A 26,285-nucleotide genomic window follows, 5' to 3' on the forward strand; every position below is an offset into this window, starting at 1 on the left:
AAGCACCCCACTATTCCCTATTTTTTTTATATTTCTGACTATTTTCTCTATTCTTTATGGTCTTGCCCTTTATTTTGAACTTAATCCATTATATTCTTATTGCATTGTAGTTATTTAATGTACGACTTTGCTACTTTCGTATAACCTTTTATTGAAAATGTCTGTACCTAGTAAGGACGATGAAAGATATTTTCGGTTAGTTGATATGGTCGAGCATTGGTTTTGTCAGGTTTTATGGACTTTTTTATTTGACTTTGATTTTGTTTTTTTTTTTGTTACTATTTTTTATAGTAATTTCGTTTTGTTAACAGTTCATATTAAAATAAATGTTCTAAATCCATTATTGCATCCTCCTTTGATAAAGCTTGCCTTGAACGATCATTATAGCCATCATACCAAATTGTAGAAAAAAAAAAACCAAAGTGCAACCGGTTTTTGTGCGTATTTCTCAAGATCACATGCACATACCCGTCAAAGTACACTATAAGTATATAATTGGCAAAGTGTAAACAGAAAGGCGAATGTTACCAAACGAACATTCAAACTCATAAGTCGAAAACAAACTGCCTATTGCAACTAATTTGTACAGTTTGTGCTGTTACACCACTGTCTTAGGTTAGGGGGAGAGTTGAGCGTTCACAAACATATTTAACCCCGTTACATTCTTTATGTGTTTGTCCTAAGTCATGTTCATTTGTATGTCATTTTTGGTTTTTGTAAATTGTTTTGTTGTACATTAAGCCGTTTGTTTTCTCGTTTGAATTGTTTCACATTCTTCATGGAGGGGCCTTTTAAAACCGACTTAATGGTATGGATTTTTCTCATTGTTGGAGGTCGTTCGGTTGCCTATAATTGCTTACATCCAATTCATGCTAAATCTTTTGGTGGATAGTTGTCTCACTGGCAACTGGCAATCATACCACATCTCCTTATTCTTATATTGGAAATACCATGACAAAAAAAACGATAAACGACGTAAATACAAACAACAATACACAAAACATAACATAGAAAAGAAGACTGAGCAACATGAACCCCATCAACGTAAATACGGATAGAAAGAATACTGTAAATTCAGAAATTATTGCGAAGTGTTCATTAATGTGAATCACGTGACTAGTATCGCAATAATAAGAACTACTGGAATTTTGATATTGGATGCATATATAATGTATTCAGATTTTACTGAAATCGCAAAAATTGATCTCGCATTTTTGTTGTTTCTTCAACAATCGCAATTGTAAATGTACGATATAATTTCTGAATTTACAGTACTAGTATTCAATTATCTTATTTGAGTAAAGGTCACAAAGTTGATTTTATAAAATTGCAAGATGTATGTTTCATAGAGAATAAATGATGTTATCTAATTAAAGTATCCATCTTAGAGTTGTAAATATCAGTACAATGCTTCATTTAAAGGGTCAAGAAAGTTTAAATAGAATTTCTGACTGACTAAAGATTTCGGTGATAACGAAATATGACGCTGTATATTAAACTGCCTGATGAAAACATAAATTTCAATATTTTATAGTTTTAATGAACAACTGCGTATTGTTCAAGTCCATAGTGAATTAGAGCACGTAATATAGAATTACAAAATGTCGTGATGAAATCACTCACAAAGGTACAATTTACACCAAGGAAAACATTAATGTGAATATGAAATATAATAATAGTATATCCTCGTTCTGGATAAATTGAGTGGACACATCTCATTAGGATTATTTCTTTGTGGGCTGGCCGTTTATTGCTATAAAAATCAACTTGAAAAAAGGTAAGACATTTTACTTACAATGTTGGATACATAACATGTTAATAGATGTATCGTAGGACAAAGCACTAACTGAATTTTCTGATATAAATGTACATTAACATACTGCAGATGTTTGAAATAGTTAAGCTTTTGACATTTTATCTAATAAAATATATCTGAATTTGTCATTTAAGTTCCCGTTTGGTTAGGCAGAACTCTTATGAGGTCACAAATGATATTACGACCCATGTTAACGTATTGACAATTTTGATAAACTTCTTCTCAAAGGTTATGAATTTAACATTCAAATAAGATCATTGAATATTATGTCTATTCGTACTTATTTCTATCAATACTAACGTTGATTTTGTTTTGATATATTACTACGGATATTACATGTATATTAATGAATAATGTCCCGTCCGTTCGTGCGTCCGTCCGTCTGTGCGTCCCTCCGTCCGGTCTAGTTATCGCTCTCACGTGTACAGTTCTTGTCAGATTTTTATGAAACTTATATCATATGTCTTGGACGAGTTCGAAAACTAGTGCCGATCAATTATTTGTAAAAGAGTTATGCCCCTTAGAAACATTAATTATATGGAAAATTGCATCGTTAGCGCTCTCATGTGCACAATTCTTAACAGCTTTTTATGAAACTTATATCATAGGTTTATATTAGCAATGTCTTAAACGAGTTCGGAAATCAGTGCCAATCTATTATTTTTAATAGAGGTATGCCCCTTGGAAATATTGATTTTATGGAAAATTGCAAGATTAGCGCTCTCATGTGTACAATTCTTGCCAGAATTTTATGAAACTTATTTCATAGGTTTATATAAGCAATGTCTTTGACGAGTTCGAAAATCAATGCAGATCAATTATTTTCAAAAGAGTTATGCCCCTTGGAAATATTAATTATATGAAAAATTGCCTGATGAGCGCTCTAATGTGTAAAATTCTTGCCAGATGTTTGTGAAATTTGTATTATAGGTTTATATCATCAATGTTTTTGACGAGTTTGAAAATCAGTGCTGATCAATTATTTTTAATTCTCCTTCTTTTTTTTCGATGTAATTTATTTTCAATAAATTTTATTGGATATTCTAACTTAATATAAAAGTTAATCAACTGCCGAAGCAGATAATATATCTAATAAAAAAGGAGCAGTAAAATGTCTTTAGCAAATAATTTGATACTAGAAATTGGAGATGGATAAAAAAGTAATATAATACAACAATTATTGACTTTTGATATCAGTTGATACATTGATTTATCAACCCCATAGATAAGACATTAACCCTCGGCCTTTGGCCTCGGTGAATATCATATGATATTATCAAAAGTCAATAATTGTATAATATATAATTATGCACGTTTCCTTATTTTAATGTCACGAACGTTAGAGAAATATTACGTTGCCATTCTGTATAGCCTGTGTATGTGGTCGATAAAGTATCGATTGGATACGAAGTCTGGGGTCCTCGTAACCTATTACAAAGGATATTACTGTTATATTATTATTGTCAGTACGCCTGAAATAGAGAAGAAATTCATTTGATTGGTTGTTATGATTGTGTCACAAAGTATTGAGGTTTTTAAATTTCTATTTTTAGATATTTTAAAAATAACTATGCAATATCACTTTTCTATAGCACCTGAGATCCCTCCTGGTTTTTTGATAGGATTCGTGTTGTCCGTTTTTATGTTTCTATTGTGTGTCTTGTGTACTGTTGTTTGTTGTTTTTCGTTTCTTGCGATGGCTTTGTCATTTTGTTTTCGAGTTTGTATATCCCTTTGGTATCTTTCACATCTCTTGGAAAGACAATTTCGTTAGCTGTTTGTTTGTATCTTAGTACTGATCGGAAGAGTCGAGTCCTTTGTAGCTGATTGTTACAGTTTGTTCTCACCTACTGCTATCACACCACTGTACCGGATCATGGATAGGGTTTAACGCTCGCCAATATATTTAATCTCTGTGAGCTGTATGGTAATTATCTTATAAACCTGTTATCCATTGGTTTTTGTTGGTTGGTATCTGCCATCACTGTATTTGTGTTAGTAACATTCATGCCATCGGGTGCCTTTTACTCAACACTGTAGGCTTACAATCACTGTAGTTGTTCGCATCTTTGGGCTTTAGTTTGTTTTATTTTGTATTGACAATAATGTCACATTACATTATTCTACAATAAAACACTTAATGTCTAAATGTATTTCTGTTGATTAAAGGTAACACGATGACGGACATTGCAAAGTTTTCATTCCGTGTCAAACAGCACTGTAAAATTCATGCAAAAATCTTATGGATTAATGTTGTATTTTTATCTCAAAATAATTTAGTGTATTGCGATAAAGGATTTTTCTGCTGCTTGATTAAGTATTGTTTAAGTACGTTTACAGGAAATTGACACTTTGTTGTAAAGATCAATGTAGTGCTTAGGTGGTAGTTCATAATCACGTGCTCTTTGCTATATAATTGGCAGCACATTCCTAAACTTAAATGCATTTTGCTTGGTTGAGTTCACAATGGACCACATAGAAATTTGGTGTTAATCTGAACTTTCTTTACTCATTACGGTAAGATTTTTATCTAAAATAAGTAAAACATCATTATATGAAAGTTACATTGCATAAATTGGAGAGAGAGATATATCAAACGAAATAGATCTATCATAATTTCATATCATGAATTTAAGCATTTTCATGAAGATGTTAACCTGAAAAAGATGCAACTAATGTTCTATGATTATATATTCTTTGCTATCTACCTTAATGCATTGTGTAAATCAATAAGTAAATTCGATAAAGCCACAATATGGCACCTTTTTCAAGCTGAAATTTTCAAATAAGGTTTTATTGACCATTAACGTTATGAATCATAGCTAACACAATGAATAGATAGAAATAAGGTATCTTGTTGAACATTTACAAATCAGCGTTCTTTTTATAATGTCACATATATAGCAAATTGTTATTGTCTTTGAAATACTGCAGAACAATGAAAACAGGTCAATTTTCATTGGCTGTTAGACCGGAAACACACAGCGCATACATCAACACAAATCAAATTAAATGTGGTTAAAATCCGGACGATGTGTCATCTTTTACCAATATTTCGATATTTTACCTACATGTATTTGGGATGTAAGTGGCAACCCCATACAATAGGCTCGACACAAATAGTTCTATTTCACTTTTTCATATGTTTATTTATCAATTAAAACACAACTTCTACATTTGTAGTCTAGTCATAAAACAATAAACTTCATGTCTGGGACAAATTAGGGGCCCTACCGAACTTACTGCTATCGAAAGTAAAATGGCGGATGTCAAATGTACGTAACAGTGTAACACCTTAAAACTACTGAATATTTGTTACGATTCAATGACAAACAAATTAAATTTTGTAAATGACATGGTATGTGTTCATTCGAGATTCTTGTCGCAATTTTGTCAGTTTCTAGTTATCTGATTCTCACAGGATTAAAATCTCTGTACAAGCTACATTTGTGTATGTAGTGGGTTTGTAAAATGTAAACCATTCGAAACCTCTTATCAAAATAAGAACATAAACGACATGGAAAGCAATCCTACTGATCAACACAAATCAATTAAGCCTAATGTGGTATATTTTATCTTTTAATTACAAAAATTAATAATTATATACATTGTATGTACACCTGAATGAATTAATTATGGTATCTCAAGGTATTCGCAAACCTTTTTAATGATTTTAAACAGGTATTATTATGTCCTTTCTAAAGAGGAAAAGAAAAAAAAATGTCTGTCATGACTTTCAGCTTGTTAGTATTCACTGAGTATTTATTCTCAGCGTGTCAGATAAATTTGTGTACTAATCAATTATTTTGGTATTTTAGACTTGTAATCTAATAATTGCATTACAATTACGTAGCTAGTAGAATGTAGTTCAAGGGGAAACTGACACTGATGTTTTGACTTTTTAATGAACCATTCAATCAACTACTTCTGTTTAATTGCGATAAAAGGACGGTATTGTTGTCATGTTTTTTTTCTTGAGAAACCAAATGCATCACAAGTTTAAAAGTGTTTAAAACACTCAATCATTATAAAGTGTTTCCAACTGTTATCTTTTTCCATTTCTTTTACTATTACATTGTATTTTCAACCACTCTAGCATTCTAACGTATTTTGTCAAATCAAACATTTCATATCACTTGGTAAGCATGGAACTAGATCGCAGTCTTTATAGTCGGTAAGAATTATATTGAAAGAAATACAGAATGCACTTTAGAATAACAACATTTTGTCAGGAATACGAAACTTTTATTTAATTGAATAAACCATTTAATCTTCTTTTGGTATCGAATACAACATAGTTGCCAAAACTGATTCCGTTTGACAATGCACAGATTTACAGAAAAGATACTAAAATTTCAAATTTGTTTTGTATTGTAATAGATACATTTTGGATTCGATTGTTTCGTAATCAATGAACATAAAAGATTTCGACAGGTTGTCCTTTGTTTACTGAATACCGAAGGGAATCCAAGCTAGATAGGAATATACTAAAAAGTAAAATCACAAAAATACTGAACTCCGAGGAAAATTCAATCGGAAAGTCCCTAATCACATGGCAAAATCAAATGACAAAACACATCAAACGAATGGACAACAACTGTCATATTCCTGACTTGGTACAGACATTTTCAAATGTAGAAAATGGTGGATTGAATCTGGTTTTATAGCGCTAAACCTCTCACTTGTACGACAGTCTTATCAAATTCCATCAACCTTAATCTACCAAAATAAACATGCTTCTAAAGTAAACAAAGACCGACTTTGTCATGGTTTACTTCAGGTAATTTAAAAGTCACAAATCGCTGAAGAAACTTTATGTTAATAATGTTACTCTAAGATGAACGAGCATATATTGATGTTTGCCTCTTTTATTTTCACAATTTTAAATTAACACGTGTATTTATAAAACCGTTGAATGCGATTGGCAAAAATCGATGTAGAAATATATTATTAGTTCAAATATTATGTGGTTATGTTGAATCGCTGAAAATGTCCGTAAATGGTATTCCTTCTTTTATAAATGATAAGAAAAACTTTACTGTTTAAGCCTTTTGAATACGATGTGTATTTACTAATGAAACCAAAAGTGTAAAACTGACCTTGGACTTTTTAGATTTTCAATTTAGAGAGCATAGATATCGAAAACTATGGATGTTGTGGTAGAATTAACATGAGAATTTACAAAAACATATTTATCGCGCATATCGCAAGATATATGTCTTGAACGTTTTCAGTATTGATTAAAGTAACAAAATACCACACATTAATTGCATCGGATAAATATGTTTACAAAGATAATCTTTGTGTTAAATGAAATTGATTGGGAATGCTAAGTTATTGGCTATTTCACAAGACGTCTCTAGTATAACTTGAATAGGTATTTTATGAATTGTCTTAAGTTAATATCTTTCTCTCAACAGCTAACTTGAAAGATAATATTGTTTGGAAGGATAAATATAAAGATAAGCCTATAATACAGATGCTACAACTCTTATTTACCAACTTATTAGTTTTTTCTTTTATTTCATTAATATAAAGTCTATTAGTTCCTTTTTGAATATTTCTATTTCGGTAAAATAAGACAAATTTTTAACAGTTTTCAAAAATGTTAATACACTGTTCAATAACTATTTTTACCCTGCATGATAATTAAAGCTAATTATTACTTAAGAAAATTCTTAAGCACGATATTGGTTTGCATATGTTTGTTTTCGTCGTTTGTGATACCGATATATATAAATTATTTTTTTGCAAGGTTGTCTCCTTACCCCTTCTATTATCCTCAGTTCGATACGGCGGAGGAAAGTGTATGAACACTCTGCTTGTTTGAAATAGGAAACATCGACAGTGTTTGTTTTACTCTCTCTCTCTCTCTCTCTCTCTCTCTCTCTCTCTCTCTCTCTCTCTGTGTGTGTGTGTGTGTTCACAAATTGTCCAGACTCCTACCTATCTATATATTGAATTTAATTCCCTGTACTTAGACTTGTTGATCATTAAAAATAATAACTTGTGATAGAGAACAATTTTTGGTTCTATATTACTGTACCACAACTCATTTGATTACTTGACAAGAATCTCAAACCACGTTTTAAACACTTCCAAACTGCATCATTGAGTTTCCGGGGTTTATAGCTTCATTGTAAGTAGCAATCCTCCGTAAATCTAATCCTGGAGTAGACGGGGGTTTCATGATATCGTATTATTTTGGCGATTTATATAACATATCCAGGTATGTGCTGAATTGTTATTACAAATCATTGGGAAGTTCGAATTGACAGCTTTAATCATCTCTTTTGTTATACTGTATGGTTCTTATATGAATAAAGAAACTGGGGAACAAAGGGACCATAGTTCGCTCCAACAGCACTAAGGCCTTACAAACATTTTAATTCATGTTGTGAATGTTAGGAAGTAATTTGAAATAAGGTATGTATTTCCATCGTGCATTTTTCGAACTTCTTGTCTAGGTCTGTCAATACTTTTGGTCCTTCTTTTTTAATATTAAAGCACGTTAACGTATATATTAAGTTTATGTAATCAATCATTATCGTCTCGGGCATAACTGAAGAGATATAAGTTGTCGAAATGCGCATCTTGTGCAAAATATGTACTGTATAATGTGGTATAACAATATTCAATATCTTGTTCGTCAAAATGCTACAAAATTTTAAAGCTAACTGTTCATTGAGGGAGGAAAACCGTTTGCCCGTATGTTTCTGGATGCAAGTGTTACCGGAACGTCTCCGATACGAATCAAATTAACACATTGAAGCTTGAAATTGCAAAGAAGTGACTCAAATGGATATAAAACTTACTTAATTTCGTGCGTCTAAAGAGCTTTTCGTGGTTTACCTTTACAAGGAATGCACAAACCAAACCATTTGAAAAGCCTGAGATGTATAAAAACGTAGAAACTTTCGGATCTTCTCACTAAAATGGAATTACAAATGGGAACCAATTTCATCTAGGGTCAACTTTGCCTGTCAGAGTTGGAACTTAGATGTATGTTGCGTTTTATTATAAACGCGGTTTTTGGTTGGCAACATTTGGACGTGATGAAATCACCCGCCGTAGTTTGTGTGCATATTGAGGATTCCTTTGGGTATTCTTCGCTTTCAATCGTAAACTTGTCGAAAAATTATTGTCTCTTTGAAACAGAGTGTTGCCTATCAATTTTAGTGATATTCATTTCAAAAGGTGTGCACCAAAATTTGTTAAGATGCTAGAAGATTATGATATGACTGTCTGAATATCTCAAAAAATCTTTTATCTTTGTATCTTATCCACTTGTTTTCATTTCGTTTTATCAATATACTTTTATTTATGATGTCTTATCACAATCATCAAATATTTCTCGCAGTATTGTAGATAACAATGACTCCTTTTAATACTGTTCAAGTCGTAAAAGTCAGAGTTTATAATTATAGGAACTTCTTAGTTCAAGTTAAAGTTCATATAAAGGCTAATGACTATTTAACTTGTTAAGTTTCGACACTGCCACGACAAGACGAAACAAATCATAATGCTTAGTGTTGTGTTTATATAGTGTTAAAGGGGTAATTTTACGATGTCAAATGTTTGTTAGACACTTTTTTGTTCAATCAGGGGTCATTCAAGATGGAAAATAAGTATGATGTTTTTGTTAGCATTAAGATGACTATTAATATATCCATGTAAAACTGCAGTATAACATTTATATAATATCAATGTTATAAACATATCTTTTTCAATTTGGTACGAACTTGTTGAATGGATAGGCAAAATCTCTCCCGTCCAAAGTTTTTAAGACTGATACAAAATCTGACATTGATTTAATTATATATATATATTAACAAATTTTATTTTTTATAATTATCTTCTGTGATATAACCTTATACATATGCTAAGCTGCAAGCATGACCATATTCCAATAAATTAATAACATTTTTCAACCACTCAACATGTTTTAAAAAGTTGTTTTTCTCTTTTTCTTTTTGTTGATGTAAATCTAATGTGTTTAATTTTATATAATTGCAAGCCGATGTACGATAATTGAATGTTATTAAATAATGCATTCATAACATATCCATTATACTACAATAAATAGAAAGGATTGCATATTTTTTAATGTGATTATGTTATGTGCTTTGACTATAATATTACATTAAAGTTACTACAGGAATACACAAACCTATATCACTGACAGTTATGTGTAATTGATCGTTTAATAATCTGTTAAATCAGCAACTTCTTTTGTCTTACAGTTAATTGGTTTTTAGTACAGTACTAACCAAAAAGTATTTCTTTATCATGTTCGCGTTATATATTTCCATCTGCTATTTGTTGTGCTGTATTTCTATTGACATAATTGGTAAATTCAATTCAATTTATCACTCGTCTACATTTTACGAAATGAAATTCAATTGTCTCATCAACATGATAATGATGAATTAAGATATTATTTTTTTGTGTGGCAAAATCATAAAATTAGTGAATACTTTCAATGTATCAAGAAAACAAAAAAAGTATTAAACACACAACAAAACAATAGATCTCATTCTGAATAAGTTTTATGTTTTAGGCATCAAGTTACTTAAAATTCAACAAAACCAAAAGTAAAACTCTGGAATGACCTTCATCAAATTTGATCGAGAATGTTTCAAAAGTAAAAAGATATGAAAGTTTTGGGAATCGAAAAGGACACAATAAGAACATATACACATTTCTTAAGGTGGTACCCAACACATTGACTAATATTAATTTGGCTCGTTTAATTTTCATAAGAATTTGACTAAATGTTTACTTTGACCCTTTGACAAAAATATAAAAATTTCAAAAAATTTGAACCAACCACTTTATCAGAAAAATTTCATTGGTTATATAGCAGTTTGACAAACACTAATTTTGATCATTGAGAAGCTTAATATTTCCTTAACAATACAACGTGATTAAAACGTTTAGCTGATTTTTACAGAGTTATCTCCCTGTAGTGTTAGGTACCACCTTAAGTCATCTGTTCTGGATGAGGGAAGTACAGCCTTCGTTTCAGCAAAATTTTCTAAAATCTTATAAACCGGACTTTACTAACATGTGTATCACTAAAACTATGCCAAACACTTCTGGGTAGAGGAAACTAGAGTGATTAAGTAGTAGTGAAAATACTTTTACCACAAATTGTTTTGAAGCATGATGTAAGCTGCACTTCGATATCTAGTTTTGAAGAAAAAAGATAAACAAACAAACAACTTTGGTTGATAGTTGTCTCATTGGCAATCATGTCACATCTCTTTATCTATAAAAAAAAGAACTCACTACAAGCCAAAAGCAGTTCACACACCACTACCTGAAATAAAATGTATATATATATATATATATATATATAAAATAACAAAATCACCGAAAACTTTTAAAAATTTCAAACGGAAAATCTATTATCAAATGTCAAATTAAAATCTCAAACACACCAAACGAATGGAAAATAACTGTCATATTCCTGACTTGGTACAGGCATTTAATTTCCTTATGAAGAAAAAGGTGGATTAAGCCTGGTTTTATACCTAGCGTAACCTCCCACTTGTATGACAAAAAAGCTCGTGCTACCAAGAATGCAGTGAACTCAAATGTAAAGAAAATTGTCAGCATTTTTTTTTTCTTCTAAAAATTAAAAGAAAAACTTTGAGATGAAGAACAGCAATAAAAGCGGTATCTGAAATTATTTTACGTTCTTAAAAGACGTCACAAGTACATGTATTGTAATGTTAATTTAATTGTACATTATTCATAAATTGTTATACTCTACTTTAGTTTCTTTTCATTGTTTCCTTCAAAATGCTGTTAAGACGTTTAAACTTTTGGAAAATAAGTAAAAAATTATAAGCTCCTTTGGTACCGGATATTCTTTTATAATTTAATGTTGGATGTAACGCGTCTTCTGATTGGCTGACGTTGTTTTGTTTATCAGCTCATAGACATAATTTTGTCATGTGACCGTGACGTCATCAACGTTTTTTCATGGTTTACTCCCGTTTAAAATGGAATTTAGAATTAAATTATAAGAAATGACTGTAATATTTTTTCTGTCTATTCGAAATAACATAAAAAATGTGGTGAACACTTTAAAATAACCCGCTATGCGGATTATTCAGTGTGCACCACATTTTTGATGTTATTTCTTCATAGACAGAAAAAATATTACAGTCATTCCTTAAATACATAAATTATTTTACATCGGTACGGCAGCGTTCTGTAAATAAATGAATAATATATCATTTCAATTAAATTTTAAATTAATTCTCAGGTACGATAAAAAAAAACTTGCCAAATATTTTAACTATCAGAGGAATGTGATATGTGCGTTGATTATGTTTCAACTGTTTTTAGTGTGTAAGAAATTTATAATTCTCATAATTAATCATGTCTCCTCATATCATCTCTATTTCCCATCATTTCGTTTCAACAATAAAAATATTATTTATGAGATCCTGCTTAAAATCTTCAAATATTTTTCGCAGCATTTGCGATAACTCTGCCTTTATCTTTATACTGTTCAAGTTTTGATAATCAATAACGTTTAGTACACATTGAAGTGGTTATGACGGCAACATACACGTTGCACGCTTCTGATTGACGTTATGCTGACATGATCAATGATTTATTAGAAGACAGACTATTTCAATTATGTTTATGATGATAAATGTCAGTTTTTCTTACTAACTGCATAACCGATTTAAACGAATTTCTTGCCTCGTTTAATATGCGTCGACATGTAAAGAATTATTTCAGTTATTTTCAGAAACAAGGTTCGTTTATATTTGTTTTTGGCTCCATTACCACATTTTAAATTATTACTCGATTTTTGAATATGCTCTTACGTTACGGAAGTTGTATCATTTATCGTTTAAGGAACAATATCTGCAGGCATTTTTCATAGTGCGTATACCAATTTATAATTGAGTCTGTCAAAACCAAATTTAAATCTTTTGAAATGAATGCTAAGAAATGATGCATGAATCTATCATATACGGATCTTCAGTGTTGATTGAAGTTGCATATTTTGTATTTTGTCTGACAAATGTGCTTTTAATAAAAAGAGTTCATATAATCAATACTCATAAAAGCAATTTTAGCAAATACAATAAATAAGATAATGTTAATATGGTTCCGATTTAAATAGGCTATAACTTGTGCAATAATTGTATTTGTCTACAAAAGCGAAGAATGTCTTAAAAAGCTAAAAGTCATACGAGTAACAATGTAACAACGATATGACAAAAAGTTTGCGAAGATGAGAAAGTTTAAATACTTTTTTATTGATTTATGAGATTGTAAAAAATGAAATTTTATTCCATTCATAATTTTGTAACAATCAAATACTTGTTGATATTGTAAAAATATTTTGTTTTGAATATTGCATTATACATTATATATATAGTAAAGTAAGAGATGAGGGCTAGTATTTCAATGTGTTTTACATTAAATTCTTTCTAGTGCTTAAAAATTATATGAATCGAAAATGATGTTTTAGTTTCTTCTTTTAATTTATATAGACTAGATGTATATGTCAAAATCATTAAAGTCTTTAGCTGTGAGTAAGATCAAAAGTGATAGATGCTTTTCGAAATGAAATATGTTGCTACGATAAATTTGTTCAATTCATATTCGAAAGTTATAATACTAATTTACTTTTTTATAACTAAAGATTAGACCGTTGGTTTTCCCGTTTGAATGGTTTTACACTAGTAATTTGTGGGGCCCTTTACAGCTTACTGTTCGGTGTGAGCCAAGGCTCCGTGTTGAAGACCGTACTTTGACCTATAATGGTTTACTTTTTTAAATTTTGACTTAGATGGAGAGTTGTCTCATTGGCACTCATACTACATCTTCTTATATCTACCTACATATAAATCCAGTTTACTTGGAAAATATTTCATCTTTTTCAGATATTTTAATTATTTTATGTAACTGTCGTTGCTGTGTTTATATTATGCATGTTAATATCAAAAGACATTTTTTAAAATAGATTAACTGTTTCAATTTCAATACCTTTTGTCAGAGATGGCATATTGGATTTCCTTTATTTCTTTTTTTTAGTTAATAATTAATTAAGAGATCTGAAAAAGCAATCACATTATTAACTGAGTATTGTTGATTCTAAGGTCAATTTCAGAACTATTTTTGTCAAAATTAAAAGAGGCGATTATTAGTCTACATTACCACACATTGGTTTTCCTATCTATCCAACCAATGTATTCAATTTTAATAAGCATTAAAAAGCAATAAATTATCATTTTATAACACCCATCTTGTGAAAAGAAAACATTTGCACTCGTTTGATCAATATAAAAGGGTAGATTTTGATAAATGTGTCTCCCATACTAAAAGAAATGAAATAGATAGGAGTGGGGTGTTTCAAGAAATAAAACATATTTTAATTACTAATTTTAAATATTCAAACACATTTGAAGTAATGACTATACATGTTATAAATCCAAAAAGAAGTTTGAAGAAACAAATATCTAACTCTGATAATAGAAAATCCAAAAGACAATGTTGCAAAATGAAAATTTAATTCAAAAAATATTCTACTCTGAAACATAGCTAGTTTACCCAGTTGGTTTAGCTATGTTTCAGTGTAGAATATATACAAGTCTAAATTGAAAACAACGTTCAAACCTATGATTGCGTTGGATAAAAACCGCAATTTTTATACGTGTGCATGTAAAACAAATTTCTTGGTAGAGGGCTCTAAATACGACACAAACAACATTTTCCAAAAGACCAAAAAGTGAAAAAGTATATTTTAACAAAACGCATGTGACTAACAGGTCGAACCACTGATGTTCTTAAATCCTGCTGACTGCCATTGGCGATTGCCAAATAAATTGATCACCAGATGTAAAAAATGGATCTTACATATTAATCTAACACCAAACAGAAAGTAATAAACTTGCGGAAAAGATGGTATATATATATATGTAGGTTAACTAAACAGTTTCAATTAAATATTATTACTACTACTCCTGTCTGTCTGTATAGGGAGATACTAGAATACTTTGATTATTCAAAATTGATTCTTTTGTAAAAACAAATGTTTTGAAGTGTATTACATATATTATGAAAAAAGAGAATTTCAAATATCCATCATTGGCCATCTTTAATTTTCCGAAACATGATTTTCCCTATGAAACGCTGTGTTATCTATCAGTTTCAGATATATATTCGTTTCCAAAAGTCGTATGTCTATAGACTTGAAGATGCTAGACGATAATGTTGCGACAGTTTTGTAATCGTTTATCTATATTAAATAACTCAAAAATCGTTTATCTTTGCATCCTATCCTCTTATTTTCATTTCATTTTATCGGTATGTAATTGCTTATGATGTCTGATCATAATTATCAAATATTTCTTGCAGCATTGCAGATAATATTGTCTTTTTAATACCGTTAAATGATCATCATTTTTCACTTCATTTTATAGGTATGCAATTACTTATGATGTCTTATCACAATAACCAAATATTGCAAATAGTATTGTCTTTATCATACCGTTGAATGATCAGCATTTCTAATAATAAAAACTTCTTACTTCAGGTAGAAGTACCTATGAGGGTAAACAGTTTTGTCACTGTCATGACATGATAAAAAAATTTATATATTAATTAGAACACTGACTGTCCTTATGAAAAATGAAAAATGAAGTTACATTGTATAGGGACCTAAATTTAGCCTTGCAACATGCCAACTACGGACCCCTCAAAGAGTTATTACAAGGGATCTTAACGTGCATACAGCTTTCTCTCTTTCTACAGGAGACATTGATCTTAACGCCTCTTATTTTGACCGGAGGTGGCTACTCGTTAATACATCACACATAGCCAAACGGACTCCCATGTTTGCAAAGGTTTGATTGCCAATCGGATGAAGACTAAGGAATTACCACATTTCTATGCTCCAGTTATCCCTTGGGGTTTTACGCCCTTTGAATAGAGAAAATAAATTGGACTTTTGGTTTTACCATTTTAATGGTTCTTAATATAGCCATATTTAGCTGCAGTATACACACATTATTAGAATACTGTCAGAAATATGTTAAATGTTCTGTACTCTACAAAAAACTGTTTAAAAAGTAAAATTACAAAAATACCAAGGGAAATTAAAAACGGAAAGTCCTTTATAAAATGGCAAAATCAAAAGCTCAAACACATCAACGAATGGAAAACAACCGTCGTATTCCTGACTTGGTACAGGCATTTCCCTATGCAGAAAATGGCTCGCAAAACACAATCTTTCCCAAGTTTTTAAGCCTCATACAAAATCTGTTATTAACCATATATTTTATGTTTCCTAGTTTTATTTGTGATAAAAACTATTTTCTGTCACATAATAATAAGGCGAAAGATACCAAAGGGCCAATCAAACTATTGAGTCGAAAACAAACTGATAATGCCATGGCAAAACAACGAAAAACAACCAAAAGACAAACTACGGAAAACAAACTGACAATGCCATGGCAAAACAACGAAAAACGACCAAAAGACAAACTACGGAAAACAAACTGACAATGCCATGGCAAAACAACGAAAAACAACCAAAAGACAAACTACGGAAAACAAACTGACAATGCCATGGCAAAACAACGAAAAACGACCAAAAAGACAAACTACGGAAAACAACCACAACATAGAAAACTAAAGACTGAGCTTCACGAACCTGAGCTCACTCCCATCAAAAACCAGGGAATATCTCAGGTCATTCTACACATATTAACAGCTGAAAACATTCAATATATGTTTTGAACGGTTATTCTTTCAATGTTGTTTTATTCATATTAGTTAAGTTCTTTTTTTTTCTTTTTTTTTTGTCTAAATGCAAGACTTTAAGACTTTCAATCGACTATCGATAAGCGTGTTTGATTTACACCATGATCATTACACTATGATTAAGAGTTATTTGCAATTAAACGTGTCAGCATATTACAGAATCCCTGGCTTTTAAGATTTATTCTTAGTGGGTGAAGGTCCAGATGTGCCAAATCAAGTGTTTATTCATTCATTAAAATGTTAAATGATCCGTCAAATCAACTACTATTGATCTAAAAGAGTTGTTTAGTGATGTTAAGATTGTAGTTAACCTTTAGGTAAAAACGAGTAAGGTAAGTATTTGTTATTCTGCATTTGAAAATAAGTTCAAGCTTACCATGGTTACGTAAGTAGTAATATTTGACAGTAAAAATTGAAGTTAAAACCTATTTCAATTTCTTTTTTCATCACTTCTTAGTGTATTGCATATATTTAGAAAATCACCTGTTGTTTTCATTTTTTTCAAGAATCAACTCTATCCGACTTATCTGCATAATAATCCAGAATGATTTCAATGTTAAAGGCAACAAACAAACAAAAAACACACAGATAAAAACTAGAACACACAAAAAACTTGAATACACTTTGGATATTTTTTTAGTTTTATATGGTTAAAAAGTGGCGGTCAGTTTTTATTGGTGGCGGTAATCAGAGTTCTAGGAGAGAACCATCGACCTTAGATAGGAAAGTAATAATTCCAGTTTGGGGTATATATCTACTTTCTCTTCTTCCGTAGGGTTATGTGTATTTTCAGTCCAGCTCAAACGAAATTTACTACTTAAATTTCATCATCTTTCCGTATTATGTTTCTACTGAAAAAAGAAAACAGTCATATTTTTAACTTTATATTCTCGATTTATCGCATAGTTTCTTTTTTACCTCGTTATTAAAATGTTCTGTATGCAATCTGACTCAAAAGTTATTTGTAAAAACGTATGAAAGACTTTAATCTTTTTTCATAGTTTATTTTTCGTATTATATTCAAAAGACGAATGAATTATGTGTTTTAAAAGACATTAATTATCTAATCAATGTTTAATGTCAAAGGTGACATAACCAATTTATTTTATTTTCACTTTATGAGTTAATAAGTAATTACGTGATCTGAAAATAGTGATCAAATTGTTCCCTGAGTATTGTTGATTGCCAATTTTTTCCAAAACTATTGTTGCCATAATTTAAAGAGGCGTTTATTACAATTAACAATAAAGCACGTTCGTTTTCGTATCTATGCAATCGATGTATTCATAAATATTTTCTAAACAAAGTATTGATAAGTGATTTTTTTTGTCAAACAAAAGAAAAACAATGAGCTTAAACTTAAATATTCAAACATTTGAAGTAATATTTAAAAATCTAAAAATCATTTTTGAAAATTAACGTTAAACTCTTATTCATTGACAGAGAATTTTTTGTAAGTAAAAATTGAATTTCAAAACGATTTTTGTTCAAGTTGGTAAGAAAAGTGTTCGTTTTCATTAGATGATTCTGTCCCGCGCTCTGAGATCACGCGTAAATAGATCGGTTGAAATAACACTAATTGTTCTGACTATATTTATATTTAACTGATTAGGAATTTGGGTCGTGTGTGGTTATCATCAAATGAAAGCCTTATTATCACTGCTGAATGTATGGTAATAGTAAAATAATCGCCTTATATTACACAACTAAATAATTTTTTTTTATCATGAGGTAACACTTTTGAAATCTTACACCAAAAATATTATCAACCAAAATACAAAATATATTGGTCAACAATATATTATGAATCTATACAAACAAATTTTATCATGCAGGTTGCAAAACGAATCATTTGGTTAGTTATTAAGGGAACAAAGCACAATTGAAGCAGCTGTTGACTAGAAAAAAAATCTTAACTGTTGATTGAAATTAATAGCCTCGCTATCAAGTTTCGTTCATTAGGTGATAGTAAGCGATAATCTATAAAAATCTGACTATAGTGTTTGTCATGAACTTTAGTCGAAATAATTATAGTTATACAATAACATATTTAGTTTCGTCGTCAAGTCCAAAAGCATGAATGGGTTGAAAGTTAAAACAAATTGCATTGTACGTCAAACACAATTTCGTACCCCAAAATTTAGATCTTTACATGAAAATATATCAGCTTTGAAACGAGCCGTCAAACATATCCAAGTTTACGATATGGACAGATAAATAGAAGAAAAAGTTACCATTGTCGCCTACCTGAAATAAATTGAGCATCTTGATCTAACGAGCTTCAAACGGGTGATAAAAGAATGCACCGGCATAATTTGTATCTATTGTAGTTTGAAATGAAGATTCAAGTGCTTACGGTATGATGGAACAGTATACATTTGGTGCTTGGGGTAATGAAGTTAATACAGTTAACAGAAAAGAATACAACTTCACATATGAGTGTCGAAACAGTCTTTGACTGGTAATGTCAACGTGGTCCTACGAAGTTTAAACCTAGAGTTAAGTCTTATTATGACATTTATCAACACAAATTACAAATAAAAATGTATAATGTAATATGAGCCTGACGAACTAAGTTTACATTTGTTTACCGCTATTTGAATGTCATCAATCGATTAAGGAGATAGAAATCAATTATTTCGAAATGATTCTTGATTAGAATCTATATTGCAACGTATTATGCCGATTCTAGCTTGTATGTGTCGTCTCCAAAATTAAGCAGTGTGCCACTTCGCCAAATATTACAGAGTATCGTAATATGTATTATCTGATAATAAGTCTACTTGAAATTAATGATTTTGTTTTTGTGTAAAATAAAGATTTTCGCTCTTTGAGCGATTTCTATTTCAGTCTTGTAAACTCATAGACTACCATTGTTAATGTGAATCTCATTTTAGATGATAGAAATATTATTAATTGAAAAAATTGACTTTCTGTTTTCCATCTGCCTTTAAGTTAAAGAATGAGTGTTTTGTATTAGTATTTGTAAAGAACGACTTACTTTCCACGTTTTTTTAGAAGTCCTTTGGAATATTTATAAATACACATCTGGTTCACACGCATTTTGATTATGTAGTTTTACAGTAACGTCAAAGCTCGATTAAGAGTTATGGAAAAGTTTACAAAGCAGTAATTGTTAATATCTATTATAATACATTGCGTTTGTAACGTCAATTTTACTGGTTGTAAAAACGTTATCCTGTTCCTAATTTTGGTGTATATATCAACACTAAGTGGATATTTATAACAGTAATCTACCAATATCTCCCCTTATATTTCTTAAAAAAATCCAGAGACAACCATTTTAAAAAATGGTATCTCACAATTGTTATACCACTAGACGTTAAGCAACCAATACTCAGGCAATCAATCTTTATATATTCTTACAGAGTGTTATGAAGTGTATGTTGTTTGTCATTTTATCATTGTTAGTCTGTGTTGTCGGTGTCTCTTTAACTTAGTAATTTTTAATTGTTCTGTTGGTATCTTCTGCCTCTTTTGTTACCACAAAAGGTTTCCAACTAAAAACATATTATGATAATGTTGTTTGTCTGATTTTCAGAAACGTTGTTTGTTTGATTTTCAGAAACGTTGTTTGTTTGATTTTCAGAAACGTCGTTTGAAAATAGTATTCCAATTACTTGTGTTTTAATAAAAAAATATGTATACTTTACAGATAAGCAGATAACTTAAAATGGAAAATTTGACACATATATTGATTCACGATACAGTTGACTGCACTTCTGTTATGTCTCCAGAGTCCAATCATAACGATGCAAGCCAGTATTTCTGTGACCCAGTCCATGATGGATTGTTGTGCTGGCCTGCAACGCCTCCTGGAAGAAAAATAGCACAACCCTGTCCTCCATTACAAGGATTTAATGACAAAATGTTTGTGTTTCGGAAATGCAGTCTGGTTGGATTATGGGAAAATTTTAATAATAGTTTAGTGGTTGAAAAAACAAATTACGAATCCTGCATTCTGACTGAAAAGCCTATATTACAGGAATATGGTAAAGATTATATAAACGATCTGCAGAATGTGATTCGAAAATCAAGTATACTTGGAATAAGTTTCATTCTTCTTTCTGTAATAGCGTTGTGTATATCTTTTTGGCTTTATAAATGTAAGCTTCCAAAATATATCAATGCTATCTTGAGGGTAAAAATTCACAAACATTTATTCGCAGCCGTGATATTGGAGTTAATCATCAAACTTATTTTCCAAATATCAATATTTTTGACAATTAGCCGTTCGTTTTTAGCCACAGTCCAGAAACCTGTTGTATGTGAGATTTTGACAGCTTTTCACCAATATGCAGACATATCGATTCTGATGTGGATTGTTATAGATTTGCACTTTATTTATATGACGGCAAAATCAGGATTCCTGTGTATTTCCGGTTATAAAGCTTACGTTATCGCAGGTTGGGGTTTGCCTGTTTTACCAACCTTATTATGGGCAATAACATTAATATTGAATCACAAGGTCACGTGCTGGAATGGTCATATGCATCTGGCCTCTATTTGGATTGTACACGTTCCAAAGATTCTTTGTTTTGTGTCTATGATAGTTTTAATCAGTTTATCATCGTGGCGACACCATCAAAGAGTTTCTAAACGTTTAATACAAGAATCGAAAATCATAAATAATCTAACAACAACTGGAATATTACTTTCCTTGATGCTACTGACTTTTTTGGTTGTTATCATACCTACATATCTTAGACTCAACAATTTGAAATCAAAGACTATAGTTCAATACCTTGCGACAATATTTACATCATCAAAGGGTATATTTGTTGCTATTTTGTGTAACTATTCGAATATAAAAGACTTTGTAAAATCAGAACCGGCAAATAGTGATATCGAAATTTAATCAAACCTTGTAAGTCAGAATGAACAAGATACGTGTTTCCAAAATATGTCGTACGCCTGACAACAAAACATAAGTAGTCAAACGCGTCTGGCGTACACACTTGTAATCCTGGCATCTATAATGTGTTTTTATAAACACACAACATCATTAAAACCAAGAAGAGTCTAAATATACCATCCTAAATTGTAGAACATTAACTCTGTCTCCTGACGGAAATACCGCCTTTACATATAAATCAATTGCAAAATGGTTTATGTAAATCATTTATGTGTCACAGCAATAGTCGTTTTAAGGTGGGCGATCGACAGCCCATTGACAGCTGCACGGACCAAGTGTTACATGCAGTGAACCAGGGTAAAGATGGGTTAAGGTTGCCTTCTTGTTGTTGAAAAACCAATATGCACATCTGGAATGTTGATTTAACAGATAGGACAATACTCCAAGAGCGCAGAAATATTTAACAGAATGTATTGATAAATCTTTGTGTTAAATTAAAGGATAGTCCATATCTTATGTCAAGGTATAATTTGACTTCGAAAACCCGTTTTAAATAAATTAAGAATGTCATTGTGTCTAAATTTAACCTGTTTCATTTTTTTTTAACAGAAAATTGTTTTTGTGGTTCTATTTTGATTTGTTTAACACTATTTGTTGTTTTTTAACTACTTCGTCATTTGAAGTAAAACTAAATTAGTTGAGTAGTTTGTACGGAATGCTGTAAAACGTGAATGCGAGTTCGTTAATCTTTAGATATTTAAACCGGTAAAAGAAAATGTATGTTAGGGCCACTCTTCAACGTTTGTTATAGGTTGTGGATTTTTTTACCAACATCATCACTGATTAGACATTAATTGTCCAAATGCTCATCTGGTTCAGTAAAACATTGGCTCCTTAAATGTTAAATTAAAAATGAGAAGATGTGGTATGATTGTCAGTGAGACAACTCTCCACCAGAGACCAAATGACATAACAGATAACAACTATTGGTCACTGTACGGCCCTAAACATTATGTAAACCATAATCCAATTAGCTATCTATGTTTATCAGACATTTTCCTGACATCTTGTGATGTTCACAGCTTGATATTTTGTCAGTTTTATTAGTTTTATGATGACGTGTATATATATTAACAACGTTTATCAATAATGTCTCAGCAGAATTGCCACTGCAGTATTCTTATGGTATGTTTCGTAACACTTTTATTGTATTTAGCAGACAATACACAGAAGTAATTGTAAAAACAAGGTTTGCTAGTGATTGTCATGGATTGGCGTTTTTAATAAGTCTGGAAGAACAATGAATTAGGAAATAGATACTACGAAAATTTTTAAGAATAAACCCGAAGAACTGTTTAAAAGGAATAACAAATTGAACTCTTGAAAACAGAGTCAATACATGATGAAACAAACATACCTCATATATAAACAACGTCTGAAATGTCTAAACATGAAAGGGATACATCTTTGAAAGAGTTCAAGTATTTTTCATTTAAATTTTTGGTGCTTACTTCAGTTCTTTTACGACAACATTGGACAAATCCAGCCAATCAATTACGGCTCAGTTTCATTATAAATACTGTAGATAATTGACGGTTACTGAACATTCTAAAATATGCAAAATATATATATCAAAAGGCTACAAAAAATAGAATTTAAACATTTTACTGATTTATTTTGTAGTCTTTTTAAATCAGTTAAGATCGAATGGGCAGTTTCCGATCCATAATAGGTAGAAAAATTTAAAAACATGAAAAGTTAACCTTCATTCAATTTGTTTGTCTCTTTTACCATTTTCCTCTTAGCAGACTCATAAATAATTAGGATATCTTATAACTTAGATCAGAATGTTCAATGACATATGGATACCATCCGCTTATATAAAAAATGTCAGACATAATGATTACCAGATTGGTAAAATGTTTGCATTTTATGCAGCATGATATGCAATATAGCAGTTTGAGGAAATCACATGAACTCTAAAAGGAGGAAGACTTATTGTGTCGACAAGGTAAATATCTCATTATTGTAAGCATCACCTGGCATACGAAGCCACACTCAATCAATTTAATTCTGATCTCAGCAAAATAGAACGTATGATGAGGATAATTTATGGTCTCTTAAATTTGAAAAAAGTAATATAGATCTATCAATAGACCTGTATACAACGAGTCATTCGAACGTTTGACTTGTTAATTCCTACTGCACTAGTCATACAGCAATATTTTGTTTCAATTATGCCATTAATTTGTTTCTGAATGAATTTTGATCCGTATATGTAATAACATAATATTAAATAGTCTTGTAGCCATTTACCTTTCAACGTGATTCGTATAAGTTGTAAAAGAAAATCCAGCATATGTAATTAAAAATTAACATCAATTTCAGATAAAATATGATTGCCAATGAGACAAATCCTCACCAGAGACCATATGACATAAAACTAAACAACTATAGGTAACCATACGGCCTTCAAAAATGAGAAAAAACACATACTGCATAATGAGCCATTAAACATCTCCGAAATGACTAATGTCCAACATATCAAAATCAAATCAGAAAATGTACAAATTAATGAACGAAAAACAAATATGATTAAACAGAATCCTGACTTAGGACAAGCACAAAAGCATGTGGCGGGGTTTATGGTAGAGCACATGGAAAATGATGTCGGTCATGTTTTTGAACTTTGAAAATTCAAACACTTCATCATCAATAAAATGTACCTAAATATTGTTGTATTTAAGTCTTCACTTGGAAAACTTGCCAAATTTCATTATTTATTTGAACACTGTGAGTAAAATCTTCCGATCATTGTCTTGATTATATATATAAAGAGAGGCAGAAGAAAAAAGAAGCAAACGATTAGAAAAAAAACAGGAAGATAAGTATTAACAGTATCATTGTTTTTTCTTCAATTTATAGGTTTGTAAGTTTCAATGATACTGTTCCTGTATAATGGGAAGAATCCTATATACAATTCTATCCGCAATGAAAGGGGATCTTCAGAAATACCGTGAAACCGTTTACTCGCGTAGTGGTATTAGCTATATGTGAATATAAAAAAAACTCTAAAGAACTTCTAGATAATTTTAAATCTCGATCTTTCTCTGAAATTATTTCTATCAAAACTTTTAATTTTTCAACCCTGTATCACTTCCATTCCCTATTTGAAATTAAAAATCGTCTAAAAGAAATATGCATACAATATAAATGTATTACTTTACGACAAAAGAGATGATTTCAGCTTTCTCATTGTGAACTTTCCATTTCTATGTAGCAACATTCCAGCACCGCCTGCATACGGAGTATATATCTCCCAATTGATACGATATTCCCGGGCTTGTGTTTCCTATCATGATTTCCTTGATAGAGGATTGCTGCTCACAAGGAAGCTATTAAGCCAAGAGTTACAAATGGTGAAGTTGAAATCATCCCTTCGTAAATGTTACGGACGCCATCACGTGTTGGTTGACCGTTATGGAATAACCGTTTCACAGATGATATCGGATATGTTCCTTATGTCGTAACTACAATACCCTTCCCTTTTCACGAATGTGACTTACCGAATTAGACTATTTACCGGATTTGTAATAACATAAGCAACATGACGGGTGCCACATGTGGAGCAGGATCTGCTTACCCTTCTGGAGCACCTGAGATCACCCCCAGTTTTTGGTGGGGTTCGTGTTGCTTAGTCTTTAGTTTTCTATGTTGTGTCATCTGTACTATCATTTGTCTGCTTGTCTTTTTATTTTTAATGGCCATGGCTTTGTCAGTTTGTTTTCGATCTATGAGTTTGACTGTCCCTCTGGTATCTTTCGTCCCTCTTTTGGGATACCTAACGGCTTATTTTGTTAATAGTGAACAACAAGGTAAAACATGCTACACAGAGAAACAAGTGATCAGTATGCTGGAGTTTCTTATTGACAAAATATTTGTTGAATTTGGAATTATACTTTTTCAACAAATTGTCGGCATATCTATGGGAACGAACTGTGCTCATATCCTTGCTGACCTCTTCTAATTTTCATATGAGTCGGAGTTCCTTCAGATACTTGCCAAAAACTAGAAGATCAAAGAAGCCAGATCATTTAATTTCACATTCAGATATATTGATGATGTTCGTTCCATTAACAATCCAAACCTTTCTGATTGGGTTTCATTAAATTGTCCTCTAGAACTATAACTAAAAAAACAACAGACACGGCTTCCACCGCCTCAGTTTTATACTTATTCCTCGAATTTGACATAAGCGGTCATATCAGTACCAGAATTTATGACAAACGAGACGATTTTAATTTTGAATTATCAATTTCCTCCACCTTAGTAGCAATATACCAACATCACCTGCATATGGGATATACATTTCACAACTCAGTATTCAAGAGGTTGTAGCTGCTACTCAGACTGTATAAAACGTCACCAGTGTCTGCGCAGAAAGTTGATAAACCAGGGTTTAATCACAGAAAGTTCATCGGAAGATACCAATACCTTGTAGATTCTAGGTACTGACGTTGTTTATCATCTTAATTACATATTATAGTGTTCTTTGTAAATTATAACCTTTACTGTTTAGTCCATTTTTGGTAATATCCTTTTGGCGTGGCTCGGTACTTATACATCCCGCCATTGTGTTATTGTGCTATGGTCATTTTTTGTATTCTTGTATTTCATTTTTGCTTATGTGTTTGTCGATATGCCATTTTGTTTTTCTTTGTTGACATATTTGTTTTATTTTATAGTGATTAAGATTATGTCTGTTTGTTTTGTTCACACATTGTTGTCAATTTA

The 26,285-nt window shown here is 30.9% G+C and overlaps 1 protein-coding gene across 2 annotated transcripts; it reads left to right on the forward strand.

Moving 5' to 3' along the window:
- Nucleotides 1-1,597: 1,597 nt before the first annotated feature.
- LOC127732160 (PDF receptor-like) lies at nt 1,598-22,156 on the forward strand. Of its 2 annotated transcripts, none has more exons than XM_052241229.1 (2): nt 1,598-1,777; nt 20,292-22,156. In XM_052241229.1, exon 2 carries the CDS (start codon nt 20,310-20,312, stop codon nt 21,492-21,494), a length of 1,185 nt encoding a protein of 394 aa, XP_052097189.1. In that variant the 5' UTR covers nt 1,598-1,777; nt 20,292-20,309; the 3' UTR covers nt 21,495-22,156. The 2 variants fall into 2 exon arrangements, with proteins under 2 accessions (XP_052097189.1, XP_052097190.1); XM_052241230.1 differs by lacking the exon at nt 1,598-1,777 and adding an exon at nt 4,242-4,333.
- Nucleotides 22,157-26,285: the final 4,129 nt, after the last annotated feature.

This window comes from Mytilus californianus, unplaced genomic scaffold (genome assembly GCF_021869535.1).
Source record: "Mytilus californianus isolate M0D057914Y unplaced genomic scaffold, xbMytCali1.0.p SCAF_22, whole genome shotgun sequence".
In the NCBI taxonomy this organism is placed as follows: Eukaryota; Metazoa; Mollusca; class Bivalvia; order Mytilida; family Mytilidae; genus Mytilus; species Mytilus californianus.